Below are 18,766 nucleotides of genomic sequence, written 5' to 3' on the forward strand. Positions count from 1 at the left end.
AGGACTTAATTTCTGCCTAAAACAGGCAGCTATTCCAATGTAAATTAACCTAGCTCAAAGTAATTAACCAGTCAATAGGAGAGAACTAGGCCTTTCTCTATCTAAAGACAGATCTTAAGAGAGGAGAACTAGGCTTTTATCTAAAGACAGATCTACATGATGATCGAGGGAGGATGGAGCAGGGTTTGACCTTGCCCTTCATGAAAGAAGACACCTTGCCACACCTTGCTGGGGGAGGTACCTTTCAGGGTTAAGAGAAGATACCTTACAGGGACTCACTACGTCAGAGTCACGCAAACAAGATGGAGGTCATGGGTATAAAAGACCGAGTCGCAGTGTAAGCCCTTTGGTGTATTCATTTCGAGTCAACCCCTCATGCCATTTTGGTATGGGGCTGTATTTCTATTTTCTGTAATTCTATCTTTCTAATAAACTTCTTTAAATCTTCCAGCAACTGTCCAAGCTATGCATATTTATTCTTAGCTTAGGACAAGAACCCGCGGTAATTTTCTGTTTTTGGTTGTTTTTGGCTTTTGTTATGGGTTGGGGGAAAGTGTGTCCGGGACCCTCGAAGGGGTTCCCGGGGAATAGTTTCCTCAAACCATATTCTCCCAATCCGTAACAGGTTGCCCATTTTCTCATGATGAGATTCAATTACACATTTTTGGGCAAGACAAGTACACAGGTGATGCTGTATGTTTCTCTTTCCATTATGGCAGGAAACATTCAATATCAGTCTCTCCCATTACTGTTGAAACTACTCTGCTAACTGCTTCCTATGTATTTAACAAGCAGCCCATGGAGTGCTTTGAATCCGTGTGAATATTCAGTTCCCTATTAATCATTCACCCAATTATTTGAACTGATCATCCATTAATGATCCTTATTTGAACAAAAGATTACATTGGTGGCTACAAACATACTCATGTTTTAAAAGTCTTTTCCTTTGGTATTAGCAGAAATATCATTCATTAGCTCCTTTAGAGAAACCAGGTCTTCTAGAAAATAAATTCTCTGTGCATTTACATTAGTATTTAGAGGAAGAGTTTAATTTATACGTAAAAAGGAGGTTTTGGAATAGAGAAATGGAGGAAGGATATCTTCACTCTCTTTCCATAGTTTGGGTATACTGAAGGAGATTAAAAAAACATAGTAACAGATTAAAAAAACATAGGCACACACCTGTAATTCTAGTACCTGGCAGGATGAGTTTGGAGGATTATAGATTTGAGGTAAGCACAAGGTAACTTAATGAGTTCAAAATTAAAAATAAAATAGAAGTTGGGTGTGGTGATGCATTCCTGTAATCCCAATACTTAAAGAAGCTGAGAAAGGAGGTTGATAGGTTCAAGGACAGCCTGGGCAAGTAGTGACACTTTCAGCAAACTAAGCTGACCCTGTTTCAAACAAAAATAAAAACAAACTAAAAAGGGCTGGAGGAGCTGGGCATGGAGACACACGCATTTGGGAGGCTGAGACAGGAGGATCACAGTTCAAGGACAGCCTCAGCTACTTAGTGAGGCCCTTTGCAACTCAGTGTGACCCTGCTTCAAAATAAAGAATAAAAAATAGGGCTGGGGATGAAGCTTGGAGGTAGAATGTCACTGAGTTCCATGCCTAGTACTGCAAAAAAAACCCCAAAAAACAAACAAAACACACACACACACACACACACACACACACACACACACACACAAACAAAAAAAAAAAAACAAAAAACAAAACTCAGTGAAAGGCACAGCTGGGTCAGGGCCTACATGCTACCCACATCTAGACTGTGGTCCCCAGCTGCCCTTCTCTGCTTACATCATTCTGTTGCTTCATGACCTCTAAATCAAATTCACTTTACACGGGCAAATGTTCTAGAGTCTTTTTTTTTTTTTTTTAATTCAGGTAAAAGCTGAGCATGGTGTTGCATGCCTGTAATCCCAGAACTTGGGAGGCTGAGACCTGAGGCTCATATAGGTCTGTGGCCAGCCTCAGCAATTTAACAAGACCCTGTTTCAAAAAAAAAAAAAAAAGAAGAGGGGTGGAGCTGGGATGTAGATTAGAGGTAAAATGCTGCTGGGTTCAACCTCTAGTACTACAAAATAATTAATTAATTAATTTCACGTAAAATACATATAACATATAATTCACCAATTTAATTTATTTTTTAAAAAAGTGTATCTGCGCCGGGCGTGGTGGCGCATGCTTGTAATCCCCGCGCTTGGGAGGCAGAGACAGGAGGATCGCACAGGTTCGAAGCCAGCCGCACTGGCTTAGGAGACCCTGTTTCCAAGTAAAAAAATGTAAAAATAGGTCTGGGAGTGTAGCCCGGAGGTAGAAGGGCTTCCAGGAACCCCAGTACCACCAAAAATAAATAAATAAATAAATTAAAAAAAAGTGTAGCTGGGTGTGGTGGCGCACGCTTTTAATCCCTGTGCTTGGGAGGCAGAGACAGGAGGATCGCACAGGTTCGAAGCCAGCTGCGCGCACTGGCTTAGGAGACCCTGTTTCCAAAAAAAAAAAAAAAAAGTAAAAGTAGGTCTGGGAGTGTAGCCTGGAGGTAGAACGACTTCCAGGAGCCCTAGTACCACCAAAAAAACAAAAGTGTAGCTGAGCATGTATCACATGCTTGTGATCCCAGTACTTGGGAGGCTGAGACAAGAGGATCGCAGGTTCAAGGACAGCCTCAGCAAGTAGTGAGACTCATCAACTTAGCGAGACCCTGTTTCAAAAGAAAAATAAAATAGTGACAGAGGTATTGCTTGGATGTTGAATGCCCCTGGGCTCAATCTTTGGTCACACACACACACACACACACACACACACACACACTACTGGGAACTGGGTCTGGTAGTACATACTTGTAATCTCAGGACTTGGGAGGCTGATACAGGAGGATCTGGGTTCAAGGTCAGCCTCAGCTACTTAGTGAGGCCCTTCACAATTAAGTGAGACCCTATTTCAAAATAAAGAATAAAAAATAGGCTGGTCGTGGTGTCATACGCTTGTAATACCAGCATTTGGGAGGCAGAGTCTAGAGGATCACAGCTCTCGGACAGCCTCAGATACTTAGTAAGGCCCTCTGCAACTCAGTGAGACCCTGTTTCAAAAATAAAAGAATAAAAATAAATAGGGCTGGGGATGTAGCTTGGAGCTAGAATGCCCCAAGTTCAATTCCCAGTAGTGCAAAACAAACAAACAAACAAACAAACAAACACCCCTGAGTTTCATCCCCAGTACTGCCAGACCAACACCCTACCACTCAGGTATATCCCCAGACCTTTTTGAATTTTATTTTTAGATGGAGTCTCAATAAATTGCCCATACTGCCCTCCAATTTGAAATCCTGCTTCAGCCTCCCCAGTGGCTGAGTAGCTGGGATTATGGGTATGCACGCATGGGGCCTATTTCATTTAAATTATTTAAAGGGTATAATTCAGTGGCAGTTAGTATATTCACAATGTTGTACAACCATCACCACTATCAAGTTCTGAACATTTTTATCACCCCAAAAGGAATCCAGTGCCTATCATACAGTTACTCCCCTCAACCACCAATCTGCTTTTTGTTTTGTTTTTTGTTTTTGCGGTACTGAAGATGGGACCCAGTAGCATTCTACCTCCGAACCATACCCCCAGCCCTATTTTTCATTCTTTATTTTGAAACAGGGTCTCACTGAATTGCAAAGGGCCTCACTAAGTAGCTGAGGCTGTCTGTGAGCTGTGATCCTCCGGTCTCAGCCTCCTGAATGCTAGGATTACAAGCGTGCGCCACCATGCTTGGTTTCCAACCTGCTTTTTGTCTTTATGGATTTGCCTATTCTGGCAGTAACATATTTTATGGCCTTTTGTGCCTCCCTTTTGATTTGCCTTTTATTTTATTTTTTTTTTTGCTATACTTAGGGTTGAACCCAGGGGCATTCTACCTCCTAGCTATACCCTCAGCCCTATTTTTTATTCTTTATTTGAGACAGAGTCTCATTAAGTTGCAGAGGGCCTCACTAAGTAGCTGAGGCTGGCCGCCAACCCCTGGTTCTACTGTCTCAGCCTCCTAAATATTGGGATTCCAAATGTGTGCCCACCATGCCTGGCCTGTGTCCGTCTTTTTAAATTTAGCATCCTGTTTTCAAGGTTCATTCGTGTTGTACACATATCACTACCGCATTCCTTTTTGTGGGTGAGAAATGCTCCATTATATAAATATACCACAGCTGCCTGTCCACTCATCGATTGATGGATGTTGGACTATTTTTGCCTTTGGCTACTGTGAATATTGCTATATATATTTCATTTCAACTAATGTCTTGTGGGGGGGCAGGAGCATTCTATCTCTAAGCTACATCCTCAGCCCTATTTTTTAATTCTTTATTTTGAAATAGGGTCTCACTAAATTGTAGAGGGCCTCACTAAGTAGCTGAGGCTGGCCGCAAACCTGTGATCCTCCTGTCTCAGCCTCCCAGGTACTGGGATTACAAGCATGTGCCACCACGCCTGGCCAAATAATGTCTTTTCAATAGAGTCATTACCTGTTATTTCAGAGCAGTTCTTCACTTGTTCCTTATGCTGCCCCATGTTTTAGATTCCATTCAAATTATAACACTGGTTTTCCTTTGAATGTACTGGATGCTTCTCCAGTGGTACCAGCTTTCCTTTGCTGAGGAAGGCCCCACTACCACCCTTGCCAGCAGTGACCCTCTTCTTCAAGGACAACGTCACATGTCATCTACTTAAGAATCCGTTCTTGTTTTTCCCAACTGGACACACATCTCTTTTCTCTGAGTTCCCCAAATGGCATTAATTATAGTATTCCTCATATTTGTGTACTTCTCTTACTCTCTCACGAAACCAGACAGCCTTCAGGAATTTATTGCTGTATCTTCTATAGTCCGGCGCTGTTTCCTTAAGGCCAAAAGAAAATCTTAAGAATATTTAATTTAGGAGATATCTAGAGTCATTTCACAATCTGTGGTTACATGTAGAGTTCTTTCTTTCTTTCTTTTTTCTCTATCAAATGTGGTCTTTATTCAACTGATAAGCACTTTTCTACAGCTGCACTTGTGGAACATCACATGGCAAAACAGGAGGTTTTTTTTCTCTAGACTTTCTTTTCCTTTTTTAACCTTATTAAAAATGAGATTGGTCCTAAAAATATAGAAAGAAATAAATTTAAATTCACAAAAAACTGTACATTATCAAAAAGTCACTAAAATACCACATTTGGTTATATAAAAAGTCAGTCTCTTTTGTTGTAAAAGGAACATGGGAAGTTGGTGTTGATGGTGTGTTTTCTTGCTGTTACCAGACTGACAGGGGAGGGAAACAAAGGGGCAGGGTGGGCTGTCTCCCTAACCTGCCTTCCCTACCAACAGAAAATCCACCTTGCTCACCGGCAGTGAAAACGAGGAAAGAAAAGTGAGAAACGGCCCCTTTGATCATGTCTTACCCCATCCCCCCATTCAGCCCCAACTTCTTCAAACTGAGTCTAGGAAGGACCCCACCCCACCTCAGAGTGCCTGGTCCCTAGGGAAAGAGATGGAGCTGGGAGAGGATCATGAAGCAGGAACAACTGAGACTTCACTCCCCCTGTCCACCTTACCTCCAACAGTGAAATTAGTACATTTTATGCCAGGGGAAAACTGCTATGGGGAAAAAGAGGAGTCCCCAACTATAACAGTTTCAAATGACTAACACAAAGTTTGTTACAGCGCAGTTATTTAGATAAAATATAAATATTTATGCATAATATAAAGTCAATTCAAATATTCTTCAATCCACCTCTTATTTAAAAGCAAAAAAAAAATCTCAAATAAAATTAAGTTTTGAAGGTTTATCTGACAGAAAAGGCGACTTTGGAAATAGACTATGGGAAGAAGGACTATGAAGGAATAAGAAAGGGGCTGCCCCAGGGCCTACGCTGCCCCTCCCCCTCAGGGGCATCAGTGCTGCCAGAGTACAAGGAATGCCACCTCACCTGGCCCTCGCCACCCCACCAATGGAACATTTCTTGGATGCCTCAGCTCTCTGCTTAGGCCAGCCAGCAGCCGCCTCCCCAGGGAAAGTACCCGTAATCTCTGATGGGAGGGGCTCTGCTGAGCAGGAAAGCAGGGGGCCAGAGGCCCGTGGCTATAGCTTGGAGTAGCAGCTTTCCTCTCACGCCGGGGGCTTAACTTAGGCATGGTCACATGTAGGGCACTGGTGGACCCAGAACCCCTCCTCCTTAGCCCTCTTGTGCTCCAGGGTCTCTGCTGCTGGGGAAAGGGTTCTGGGGTATAACGTCAAAGGAAGAAAAGCACAACTAAACCCACAGATGCTTAATGGATTAAGAAAGATCCAGTTCCATCCCTCTTCCCGCAAAGCTTAAGACTCAAAGCTACTGAGAGGAGAGAGGGTTCCTGCTGAAAGATTGCACAGTTTGAAGAGGCTGGAATAGAAATGACCAGGAGAGACACAGCCTTGTCCCCAGAGAAATTGTTCCTGTGGTGTCCCAAAGACAAAAAAAGAGATGGTATGAAACAACGGGAAAGGTGGGAATAACAGCTACTTGGAGAAACCGAACGAATCCCATCAGACAAAACAAGGTCAAAAGCACAGCACACACTCACACGCACACATCTCTTTCTCCCTCGAGGCCAGTAAATTGCTACCTGGCCTCCATCTTGGAGGTGCACCCAAACTCAGCAGTAGTTGTCCCTGAGGAGTTCCCAAGAGGGAGGTTTGGGAAGCAGGTAGGGAAGGAGGCTGGAAGGCCCAGGGTGCCTACCGGCCCTCTCCCCAGCCACTGAGCTTCAGAAAAGGCCGGAAGCTCAGCATGTGAGGAGCGTCCAACATTTTAGAAGGGATAGCTATTGGCAGAAACATGAGGACAGAGAGAAAACATGAGGACAGAGAGAAACATGAGGACAGAGAGAGAACTTTTTTTTCCTCTGAGGGGGAAAAAGATTTGGGAGAAAGGGAGGAACCCTTACACAATAGTTTTACATTATTGGATGAGAGAAAACCTGAAAAAATGGGATGGAGGAGAAGGAAAAGAGTAAGTCGAGGAAGTGGGAAGCAGGGAAGGGACTGAACATGGAAGCAGCATGTTCAGGGCCCGGTGTCCGGCTCGACACACTTGGGAGTTAAGTCCACTTTACTGGCCGTCACTGCGGGTCCGCACACAGTACAGCGTGTTTCTCGGTTTCACACATTCACTAGAACTATTGCTATTGTTAAACCCAGAATGCTGGGGCATACAGGGGAAGGGGAGGAAGCCAGGAGGAGGAAGTAAGGACTTCTTTCTTCTTCCCTATTTTTAATTAAGAAATAAAACAGAAAGGAAAAATTATTTTTTTCTTTCTTTTTTGGCTTTCAGTCCAGAAGGATCTCATCTCTGCACCTCTCACTTGAGGAGCAAGAGGGAGAAGGGAGAAAGGAGACTTGGGATAAGAGGATATGGTTTGTTGCCAAGGGCAGAGTAAAAAATCAGGGTTATATCTGACTTGAGTCTGGACCTAGGGCAGCATCAGCAGGTGAGAATGGCAGGTTTTTCGTTTGGAAGGCGAGGGGAGACGCCGCAAGGTGACCCCCCACCTCCCTTGCCTCACAGATTGGCCTGTCTGCCCTGATAAAATTCTTCCCCGCGGCTCTAGAAGAATCGGCGCATGATGTGACCAGCCTTGCCCACTTCAGAGTCATTCTTGTTGAAGGTTTGGCAGTTGTCAAAGACCAAGAGGGCATCAGCTGCAAACTCCTCCGAGCTGGTATATCCTCCTTGGAGTAGCCGCTCCTGCATGGTAGAAAAATCCATGGGGTTTTTGATGATGCGCCGGTACCCACTCACCAAACATGGGTTCACAGGCTCTAGGAAAGGCCAAACTGCGTCATGGGACTCCATCTCCATCAAGATAATCTCGCAAAATGTGAGATCACTGTGGTGATTCCGCATTGAGAATCACCGCCGCTTGGAGGGAGACAGTCCTGAGTACCGAGGCACTGCTGGGCTCTCTCGGCCCCTTGACAGTACCTGGCGTCGATGGCCATCACCCTCTGGGAAGTTCAGTGAATAACCACTTTTCCGCTTCTGGCCTTGCTTTGGGAAACCAGGCTTCTGAGTGAATTCTTCCTCTACTTGTTGGGCCAAAGAGACGGCACAGAACCAATCCCCTTCTGAGACAGCCTCCATTTTGGGTCGATGGCAGTAAATGTGGCAGCCATGGTCACACCCATCACAAAGCAGAAGAAACTCATCGTTGTCACCCTTCCGACAAACTAGACAGGTCACTTTATTGACAGACTTCTCCCAGGCAATGGACATCTCCAGCTGGCCCATGCAGAGGCACACCTGGGCTGCACTCCGGCACCGCTCAAGTGTTTGGCGCCAGACACGAACACGAGGGGTGATCTCATATGATATCTCTGTGGTAGTGCCCTCAGGAGCACCATTGGGTGTGTTGAGCAGGGCCTTCTCCAGCACCACTTCATGAGCTGGCCAGAGAGGTTCCCGCAGGTACCGTCGCTCCACATTCTGTTCCAGGGCAGCCAGTCTCATCACAGCCAGGTCCAGAGGGTTGGTACTTTTACGCTGAGGTACTAGTCCTTCCCTGCCCCGACCTCTCCAGGTGATGTCTTCCTGGGAGTCAGGTAGCTGCTCACAGTAGGCCAAGTCTTCACGGATAGAGTCTGGGCTAGGACATGTCCAGCCCCGAATCTGCAGATCAGACAGGATAACCCGCTGTTCCAATTCCTCTACCCACTGAAGCACAGCTAGGTCTGTCTCAAATGTTTTTTTCTTTGGGGGACCAGCTCATAATCTCTCCTTGAAAAGCAGGTAGCTGACTGGGTTCAAAGATGGGATCAACTGAGGGCTGTGAGCAGACTTCCTGCAAGAAGTCCCTATGCTTGTTAAGGTGTTTCTGAAGTGCCCTCTCCCGGATGCCTCGGGGGTGTAGGGCCTTGAGCATGACATCCAAAGTCTCAGGATCTTGGATCCACCACCAGCCTGAGTGCATCTCGGGGGGAACAGGCTGGGCTGTTAGCTGAGTTAGGTATCGTTGCTCCATCTGTTTGAAGAACTTGCTGGGAGGTCTCCCTCTCTGTTTTGGCTGTCCCAGCCCTGTGGGACTCTGTGGCATTTCTTCAGAGTCTCCTGCTCGCTTCTCGTCCACCCCAGGTAAGAGGGTGGACGAGAACTGCACTGGTGAACAGGGATTGGCAGCACTGGGTCTATTAATCAGCTTGGAGGAGGTAGGCAGCTGAGGGGAGGAAGTGGGTTGGTCCTCAGAAACTGCAGGGGGTGGCGTAGGGGCAGCATTGCAGGGCATCTGGGTTGAGAAGTTAAACCAGGGTGCTTGAGGAACAGGGCCAGATTCTGCCTCATCAGGCTCTGGCTCCTCCGGGGGCTGTGTTGGGGCTGGGTCTAGTTTTCCTGGGCTGCTATCAGGTGTGAGCACTGAGCTACTCAACAGGGAACTATGGCTCTGAGTCTGGCTTAGCCAAGATAGGAAGGCTGATTGGCTGAGGTCATGCTGGCTCTGACCCAGAGACAAATGGGAGCCTTCTGCCTCCAGGAACCCATTATGGGACTGAAACTGGGGCTGGGCAGGAGGCTGAGGCTGAGGCTGAGGCTGAGGCTTTGGCTTAAGCTCATCCTGGGTCTGCTCTGAATCCTGACCCCTGACAGGGGACTTAAGGTGCCTAGGGTGCAAAGACCCAGGCTTAGTTTTTCGAGGTCACCTCCGGCCCAGACAGGAGAACCAGCAGAGGTGTTGGAGCCAGCTAACTCCTTCTTCATGGAGAAGAGGGCAGGACTGGGTGCTGGATGGGCTGCCACTTTTAAGGAGTCATCTTCTTGCTTTATCCCATCTTCAGGAACTAAACTCCCATCCGTTCCTTCCACAAAGATACCAGTCAAATAAGGCAATACCCAATAGCGACGTCTATAGTGATCTTGACCCAAGGAGACTGCCCGAAGCATCTGAGATGAGTGAAGAAGGTTTTTGCGAAAGAAGAGCTGACGCTTACTGAGTTTTTCTATTTGACGCTCAAACTCTGGAATACTAGATGTAGCAACATCAACCTCTCCATCTCTTTGCCCTCTGTGGCTATGGACAGCTGTAATAGTCTCCTCCTCTTCCTCCTCTTCCATGCCACTGGTTTCCTCCATGATCCGAGAACTACGCCTCCGTCCCAGGCCTTCCTCCAGCCCTTCCATCTCCACCTCAGATCGGCCAGTTTGCTTGGCAAGAGCAGTTTTCAGTCTCTGGAGCCGGCTTTCAACAATCCACTTGTTTTTCCTGTAGCTGGACATACTCTCCAGTCTTGTCAATCTCATTGATGATAAGGGTGGAGCCGTTGAGCTCATGTAAGAGGAAGGCCAAGACAGCTGCCTTCTGTTGAGGTGACTGGGCTTGAAAAGGCTGGGTGCGTAGACTGTCACAGAGAGCTGGCTCTACTCCATACGATATGAGGAAGCAGCGCAGGATCTCAGACACACTGTCTCTTGTCAGTGGGATCTCAGATACCTTCTCCCCCAAGATGTTTAGGGACTGACAATAGGAGGGCAAGCCAGGATCATAGAGTGCTGCCTTCAGAAGCTGCACCAGCAGGTCTTGCACCTTGCCCAAGCTGTCGCCTTGACACAAGAGTTCCTCCTGGAGGACTCCCAGGCTAGGCACATCTTTGGTAGGGTCAAAGCCTAGCACCTTGCCGAAGCTGTGCAGGAACTCCACGATGGTCAAACAGTCTGAGAAGGCCCTAATGGGCAGTGTCAAACCAGGAATGCGTGTGAAGTCAGGCAGAGGCTGGTGGTCAGTCGGACACATATCCTCTGTAGGTTTCTTCATCTCTTCCAAGATCATCTGCTGCCTCTGCCGTTCTTCCAGGCGCCTCTGTGTGGCCAGGGTCTTATCTGTTTTGCAGGCTTGGCTTGGTTTTGACCACATCTTCCTTCATTTTTACCTTTTCTTTCTTTTCCCTCTTTATTTTTTCCTTTGCTTTTATCTTTTCCTTTTCAGCCTTGAATTTCTTCTTAGCATCCTTCTGCTTTAAGCTCTTGGTCTCTTGTTTCCGCTTGTTTCTGGCCTGCCCTTGGATAGGAGCCTGACATTCTCCTCGTGGTACCTTCTGCCTCATCTTCTTTTTGCTTTTATTTATCTTTGTTTTATCCTCCTCATTCAGTATTTCTTGGGCCTCTGGTTTCTTTGGGAGGCGGTTGTCTGTCTTATTTAATAGCTCAGGGATTCCGACCTTGGGTGGCCGACCTCGGCCTCGTTTCACCTTGGGGACTTCCTTGGTCTTAGCCTTCTCATTGTTTCGAGGCCGGCCCCTTTTGCCAGTGATTGCTTGAATCCTGGATAGAATCTCCTCTGCTGAGAGTTGCACCCACTGCAAGCCCTCTGGTGTGTCTCTCTCTTCAAAGAAATCTCCAACAGGCATACGGGGACTGAAGCCGAAGTGCTCACGGCGGACACTATGTACCACGCTCCGGCTCAGGTACTTGATCACTTCTGGAAACTGTTTCATTCTCTTCCCACAGGGGCCATAATACCAGGTCTCCCCTTGCCATCGATGGCTGCCCTTCTTGATGCGGACCTCTCTCCACCACCCATGTTGGAGGGGAAGACGAACTTCTCCTGGGGTAGCAATACGTCTCCTCAGGACATCACCACAACCAGAAGCAGTGACTCCTTCTCCAGTGATCTCTTCCAGGTCAGCATAGCTTCAGGGAAACTGCTGACATTCTTGGTTTCTGGGGAAGCTGCTGGAAAGGGAGCTGCTGGGGAAGTTATAGGGGAGGTTTTTGGGGAGGCAACTGGGGTCGAAAAGGAAACTTCAGAGGAGACTGCTGGGAGGGCTGCTGAAGAAGTTGGAGAGACTGTTGGGAAGACTGATGGGGAGACAAATGGGGAGGCTGGTGGCGAAACTGCTGGGGAGATTTCTGGGGAGGCTGCTGGAGAAATTGCCATGGAGATTCCTGGGGAGGCTGTTGGTGAGGCTACTGGATGTAGCTCAACAGTGGATGACTGCTCAGCAGCTGGCTGGGTGAGGGGTGGTGGGAAGTCTGAAGTCTGAGTCTCCAATTCTTCCTGTTCAGCATCACTGCCATTATTTAGGTCAAAGCTGTTATCTTGCAGGACAGATTCTCCTAAGACAGGTGGAGAAGTGGGACTGGCAAAGATAGAGGCTGATGTTTGACTATCATCTGCCAGGAGACTGAAGGCAGTAGCATTATTGAGGGAAGGACAATCGAGGGCAGAGATCGCTGGGCTATCCTCAAGAGGCAGCTTGTCCTCTGCACCCATCAGCTCTGTGTCATCTATACCATAAAGTCCTCCACTCACTGGCTCCGGTGCCAGAGAGTCAAAGGGCTCAAGGGAGTCTTCACTAAGGATTGGAGTGTCCTCCAGTTGTTCAGGAAGATGTGAAGGATAATCTGAACAGCTCACTGTGGGGCCAGGGACCAGAACTGAGACTTCTTGGTGTAAAGACTCCACAGAGGTGACAGAACCATTGTAGCCACATATCTTCAGTTCTGGCTGCTCTTCTTCCAGCTCCAAGCTGCCCACCAAACCAGCGCCACTCTCTGCCACAGCTGAAGTCAGCTCCTTTTCTGCTGCATCATCAGGATGGATCCCACTGCCTACCTCCTGGGAGGGTGCAAAGGTTTGGATGCTAGATACCAACATTGGAGAAGTCTGTGGGGAGGTGAAGAAACCCGGGGGTCCATTGGGCACCACCTTGAAATTCTGGTCAGGAAAGGAATCATACAGTTCCTGTGAGTCAAAGTTAAGCCCCATGGGACTCTGGGTACCGTTGGCCCAGAGCTCTTGGCTCCCAGCCCGAAGGTTAGTGTTGTGACTCGGGGATGAAGGTTGCCGGCTGCCGCCAAGGATGCTGTTGAGTGGGTACTGTTCCCCCGAGAACTGGGAGAGAAGGGGTGGGTCCTTGAGGTTGCTGCCAGGGTTGGCAGATGGGTACTGTGAGTAGTTCCAGAGACAGTCGTAGGCCACGTTGGGGTGATGGAGGTGTAAGGTGCTTGAGGAGTGGGGAGCAGAGTTCAAAATCCCTGAAGTAGTAGTGTGAAATACAGTAGATAAGCCATTAACATTCATATCCCCATTCAAACTTTTCCCTTGCTGGGGGAAGTTCATAGGAGGGCCACTTAGCAAGACCCTTTCTCAAAATGAAAAATAAAAGGGCTGGGACTGTAGCACAGAAGTAGTATACCCCTGGGTTCAACCCCCAGTACCTCAGAGAAAAAGGAATATTATATCTACCATAGGAGATATACATCGGGGTCTTTTTGTGTAGTGTAGAGGCCCTCCCCTGAGGAAGAAGAGGGTTTCAGTCCTGAGGCAGCAAGTGCAGGGGGAAGGCCAGTAAAGTTAAAATGGTCCTTTGCCTCCATTTCTGAGGCGGCGCCAGCCTCTCCCGGGGCCAGACAGCTCACATCTGTAGAGTTCTTTAAAATGACTACAATGAGCCAGGCATGGTGGTGCACACTTGTGATCCCAGCATTTGGGAGGCTGAGACAGGAGGATCGTGGTTTGCTGACAGTCTCAGCTGCTTAGTGAGGCCTTTGCAACTCAGTGAGACCCTGTTTCAAAATAAAGAATAAAAAATAGGGCTGGGTTGTAGCTCAGAGGTAGAATGCCCCTGGGTTCAATCCCCAGTACCACACACACAAAAAGACCCCGATGTATATCTCCTATGGTAGATATAATATTCCTTTTTCTCTGAGGTACTGGGGGTTGAACCCAGGGGTATACTACTTCTGTGCTACAGTCCCAGCCCTTTTATTTTTCATTTTGAGAAAGGGTCTTGCTAAGTGGCCCAGACTGGCCTTGAACTTGCGATCCTTCTGTCTTACTCGGCCTCCTGAGTAGCCGGGATTACAGTGTGTGCCATCCCACCCAGAAAATTATTCCTTTCCAAAAAATCCAAAATATCTTAAATAATTAAAAGAGTATCACATGTGGCATTAAAATGTTCTCTCTGAAAGCACATCTTCTATGAGTCTCAGCTGCATACCTATAATCTCAGTACTTGGGAGGCTGAGACAGGAGGCTAGCAGGTTCAAGACTAGCCTTAGCAACATAGCAAGACTCTCAGCAACCTAGAGAGACCCTGCTTCAAAACAAACAAAAAAACCCACAAAAATAAAAAATACATTAAAAAGACTGGGGGTGTAGCTTGGAGGTAGAAGGCTCCTGGGATCAATCCCTAGTACTATAAAACAAAACAAAACAAAACAAAAACCACTCTGCATGTGTTATTTTTATGCATGCTAGCCTTGTTCAGCAATTTGTTTTACTTTTTGAATAAGGAAATATAGCAGGGTATCTAGAAATAGTGAGTTATAGCAGCCATAGTAAAAAGTAATACACTGCAGGTATCTTATGGCTGGTTATGACAGTGTCAGAATGTCAGAAGCCTAAGTGACATTAAGTGCTTTCAAGAATGGCCCAGAAAATATAATCATAATTCTTATTTCTTCAGGTGACTTATAATGGCAGCAGAAAACTCGGAGGATCATTAAAACTAAAGCTTGCTGACCTGCAATAGCCCCTGGACTCGTAAGAAAGACAGTGCTCGGAGAGTCTCTGAAGGATTCTACTTTCTTTTATTAGGAATCAAAATGAAAACCGAGTACTGACTTCACCTCCCCAGGGTGAATCACCCATTCACTAACAGTATTTTTACCTGATCATTATTTTTTAGTAGCTAAAAATTTAAATTTAAAATTAAGGTAAGAAGAGGGACTGTTGAATTTATGGAGACAATCTTCAACAAATACTTTTCGGCTGTTTTGGGGTCCAGCCTTGTGTTCTTAATGGCCCTTGTGAAAGGGTATGTGTGTGTGTGCATGCGTGTGTTTGCATGTGTGTGCTCATGCCATCGCCTGTGGTTTTGATAGAAGGTGGTTATTTAATACTAGGATCTTTGGGGGGTCGGGGAGGGAGAGTTGGAGAAGAGGTGATAGGGCCTGATAGGAAAAATCCCAGAGGAATTCTCCCTCTTAGCTTCACAATGATGTTGGATGGGTAAAGAGAATGTGATCTCCTCACTTCCTTGCCCAATCAATTCTCACTGTCTCCAAGCTGGGAATCAAAAGAGTAGATGAGACCCAAACCTGTCTGGGTAGAGTGGGAAGTAATTTCACATGTGATAATAAGAAATCATAGATGACTTCCATCATCGGGGCCAAGATTTTTCTATTTCTCAGTGTCAACATTTTGTATATGTCCTTCCATCTCCCCTTCTTTCCTTCTTTCCTTTATTGTACTGAGGATTGAACTCAGGAACACTCTACCACTCAGCTTTACCTTAGCTCTGTTTTTTTTTTAATTTTTAATTTTTTTGTGTGGTACTGGGGATGGAACCCAGGGGCATTCTACCTCTGAGCTACACCTTTAGCCCTATTTTTTTAATCTCACTGAGTTGCAAAGGATCTCACTAAATAGCTGAAGCTGTCCCTGAACTGCGATCCTCCTGTCTCAGTCTCCCAAAATGCTAGGATTACAAGTGTGTGCCACCACGCTCGTTTTAACTCTGTTCATTTGTTTTTAAAATGGTACTGGGAATGGAACCCATGAGCTTTCTACCTCCAGGCTATACCCTGAGACTTATTTTATATTTTATTTGGAAACAGGGTCTCACTAAGCTGCTGAGAACCTCACTAAGTAGCTGAGGCTGGCTTTGAACCTGTGTGGTCCTCCTGTCTCAGCCTCCCAAGTACTGGGATTATAAGCATGTGCCACCACGCCCGGCTCTCTTTTTATTTTTATTTATTTATTATTTTTGCGGAACTGGGGATTGAACTCAGGGGCATTCTACTTCTGAGCTACACCCCAGCCCTATATTTTCACTAAGTTACATAGAGTCTCACTAAATAGCTGAGGCTAGCCGTGAACCTGTGATCCTCCTGTCTCAGCCTCCCAAGTACTGGGATTGTAAGCATGTGCCACTATGCCCAGCTAGCTCTGTTTATTTTGAAATGGTCTCTGTAAATTGCTGAGGCTGGCCTCGAACTTGTCCTCCTCCTGTCTCACCCTGAGATTATAGGTATGTGCTCATATGCTTGGCTAAAACTTAAGTTTCTAATAGAAACAAATATTTTTCTTATGGTATATAGCTTGCCTAACAGACCTATTTTTCTTTTTTTTTGGTGGTACTGGGGCTGAAACCCAGGGGCATTCTACCTCTGAGCTATACCCCCAGACCTATTTTTTTAATTCTTATTTTGAAACAAGGTCTCACTGAGTTGCAAAGGGCCTCACTATGTAGCGGAGGCTGTCCTTGAACTGCGATTCTCTTGTCACAGCCTCCTGAATACCGGGATAACAAGCATGTACCAGCATGCCTGGTTCCTAACAGACCTACTTCTTATTTATCTGAGAGCTGAAATGGACCTTAAAAATGACCTAGCTTGCTGGGCGTGGTGGCATGCTTGAAAACCCAGTACTTAGGAGGCTGAGACAGGAGGATCACAGGTTTGTGGACAGCTTCAGCTACTTAGTGAGGCCCTCTGCAACTTAGTGAGACCTTATTTCCAAAGTAAAGAATAATAAATAGGGTGGGGAGTACAGCTTGGAGGTAGAAAAAGAAATGACCTAGCTCAATGCCATCATTTTATTTTATAGAATTTATTTTATAGAAAACAATACAATGGATATGACAGAATGTGATTAGTGTTACACAGGTGTCAGCAGAGCCCAAACTGGCACCCAGCTCTCCCAAATCCTGGTCTCCTACGGGCCACTTCTGCTATATGAACTGGACTCCTTTTACTTGATAAGACAGGACTGCCACAAAGAGGTCCACCCTCTGAGGACTCCATTATGCACACTTCTGGACGAATATTAATTGGAGACTACTCTAAGTAAGCCACTGTGCTAGGCACTATGGGTAATTCAAAGGTGAATTTGCAATTATCCTTAAGGATCTTCAGTAAAATTCAAAACAGGAGGAGGAAAGGATTGCACAAATATAAGGAGGGTAAATAACATGAAAAGGCTGGAAAGAGAACTAGAAATAATTTCAGAATTAACAAGCAGCTCCCTTGAGATTGAGAATGGAATGTTCATCTCAGGTGTAATCCAAATTGTGTCCCCAATTTCGGACTCCAAGGCTTTCACAGAAGATCATTCTCAGATCATTATGATGTAGAACTTTCCATAGGCAAATACATTACAATGTAGAAGATTAAAATAAACTCAAGAATCTTTAGCCTCCCACACCTGTAATCCTAGGTACTTGAAAAGCTGAGGCAGGAGGATCAAAGCTCTTGTGCATCCTGGATATGTTAGCCACACCCTGTACTTAGGAGGCCGAGACAGGAGTATTGCAGGTCTTCAGCCAACCTCAGCAAGTTAGCGAGGCCGTTGACAACCTAGTGAGACCCTATTTCAAAATAAAAAATAAAATAGGAGTGGGGGTGCAACTTGGAGAATGCCTCTGGGTTTAATTTTTAAAAAGGAGGAAAAGAAAAAAAGCCTTGGGTTCAATCCTTAGTACTGGAGGAAAAAAAAAAGTCTTTAATCTGAAGAATGCTGTTCCCTGCACGACAGGAACTTTTTTTTTTTTGGGGGGGGGATGATTTAATCTACTCTTTATCAGCAATCCCCTTGAAAAAAGCCTGAAGTCAAAGGAACACAGCAGCTGTGGTGGGATCAACCACCAGTCTTTCCTGAAGGGTAAAGGGGACCACAGGTGCTATGCATGGAGGGGTGGGGCACGACGGCTCACAACATCCCCGCAGGGTAACAGACCTCCAGAACAGGTCTATTTGACTTAACTGAGTTACTGCCCAAGACTTAAGCTTCTCCAAAGAATATCCCTTTGATTTCAAAATCCTATCAGGGATCATGATTTGGGACATCTTGCCAAGTATTTAGGAAAGCCTAGCCTGTTCTTGCTATCTACATTTACAATGCTGTATGCTTACAAAGAAATAAAGAGTTAAACATGTATCATTTCCTTAAAATTCGAATCTGTTATTCCTGAGTGCCCACATATACATGTGACTTCCCAAGGAAGGGCTGCTAGCTTTTATTTAACATATTCAGCTGTATCTTTTCAACTGAAATGTAAATCTGCAATGTATTCTAATGCAACCCAATTAGAGTGACTAGCACCATCTGTATATATAGTTTCAGTTCAGCTGTCAAAGAATACACAAATATAGCCAAGTGATATAGTATTCAATAGCTGGGTGATAGTTCATTTACCCTACTTCGCTTAACCTTTTTCATACTTTTAAATGGATTGATTTTCATTTTCTTCCTTTTATAATCAATTACTTAGAACACATTTCTTTTCTTTTTTTGTGGTACTGGGGATGAAACCCAGGGGCAGTCTACCTCCGAGCTATACCCTCAGCCCTATTTTTTATTCTTTATTTTGAAACAGGGTCTCACTAAGTTGCAGAGGGCCTCATTAAGTAGCTGAGGTTGTCGGCGAACTGCGATCCTCCTGTCTCAGCCTCCCGAATGCTGGGATTACGAGCATGTGCCACCACACCTGGCTCTACACATTTTCATATGTAAGTCTTTACCCATATATTTGAGGTTTTTCTGAAGACTGATTTCTAACAGTGGAATTATATTACATTCTTAATCTAAAAACAAATAGAAAGCTGGGCATGGTGGGGCACACTTGTAATCCCAGCATTTGGAGGCTGAGACAGGAGGATTGTGCAGGCTTGAAGCCAGCCTCAGCTTCTTAGTGAGGCCCTTTGCAACTCAGTGAGACCCTGTTTCAAAATAAAGAATAAAAAAATAGGGCTGGAGGCGTTGCTCAGA

At 45.8% G+C, this 18,766-nt stretch overlaps 2 protein-coding genes across 2 annotated transcripts in view; both read right to left on the reverse strand.

Moving 5' to 3' along the window:
* PDSS2 (decaprenyl diphosphate synthase subunit 2) overlaps positions 1-18,766 on the reverse strand; it is a gene marked incomplete at both ends in the record, with an annotated part of 286,459 nt that overhangs the window by 46,779 nt on the left and 220,914 nt on the right. The window lies entirely within an intron of this gene.
* Positions 7,567-13,371, reverse strand: LOC308265895 (bromodomain adjacent to zinc finger domain protein 2A-like; the record flags this gene model as incomplete). Its single annotated transcript, XM_080699875.1, is given in 9 exon segments — positions 7,567-7,611; positions 7,615-7,917; positions 7,921-8,751; positions 8,753-9,696; positions 9,699-10,279; positions 10,281-10,882; positions 10,884-11,680; positions 11,683-13,124; positions 13,241-13,371. Coding segments are annotated over 9 exon segments (5,676 nt in total).

Source organism: Muscardinus avellanarius (genome assembly GCF_963383645.1).
Source record: "Muscardinus avellanarius genome assembly, chromosome: 8".
In the NCBI taxonomy this organism is placed as follows: domain Eukaryota; kingdom Metazoa; phylum Chordata; class Mammalia; order Rodentia; family Gliridae; genus Muscardinus; species Muscardinus avellanarius.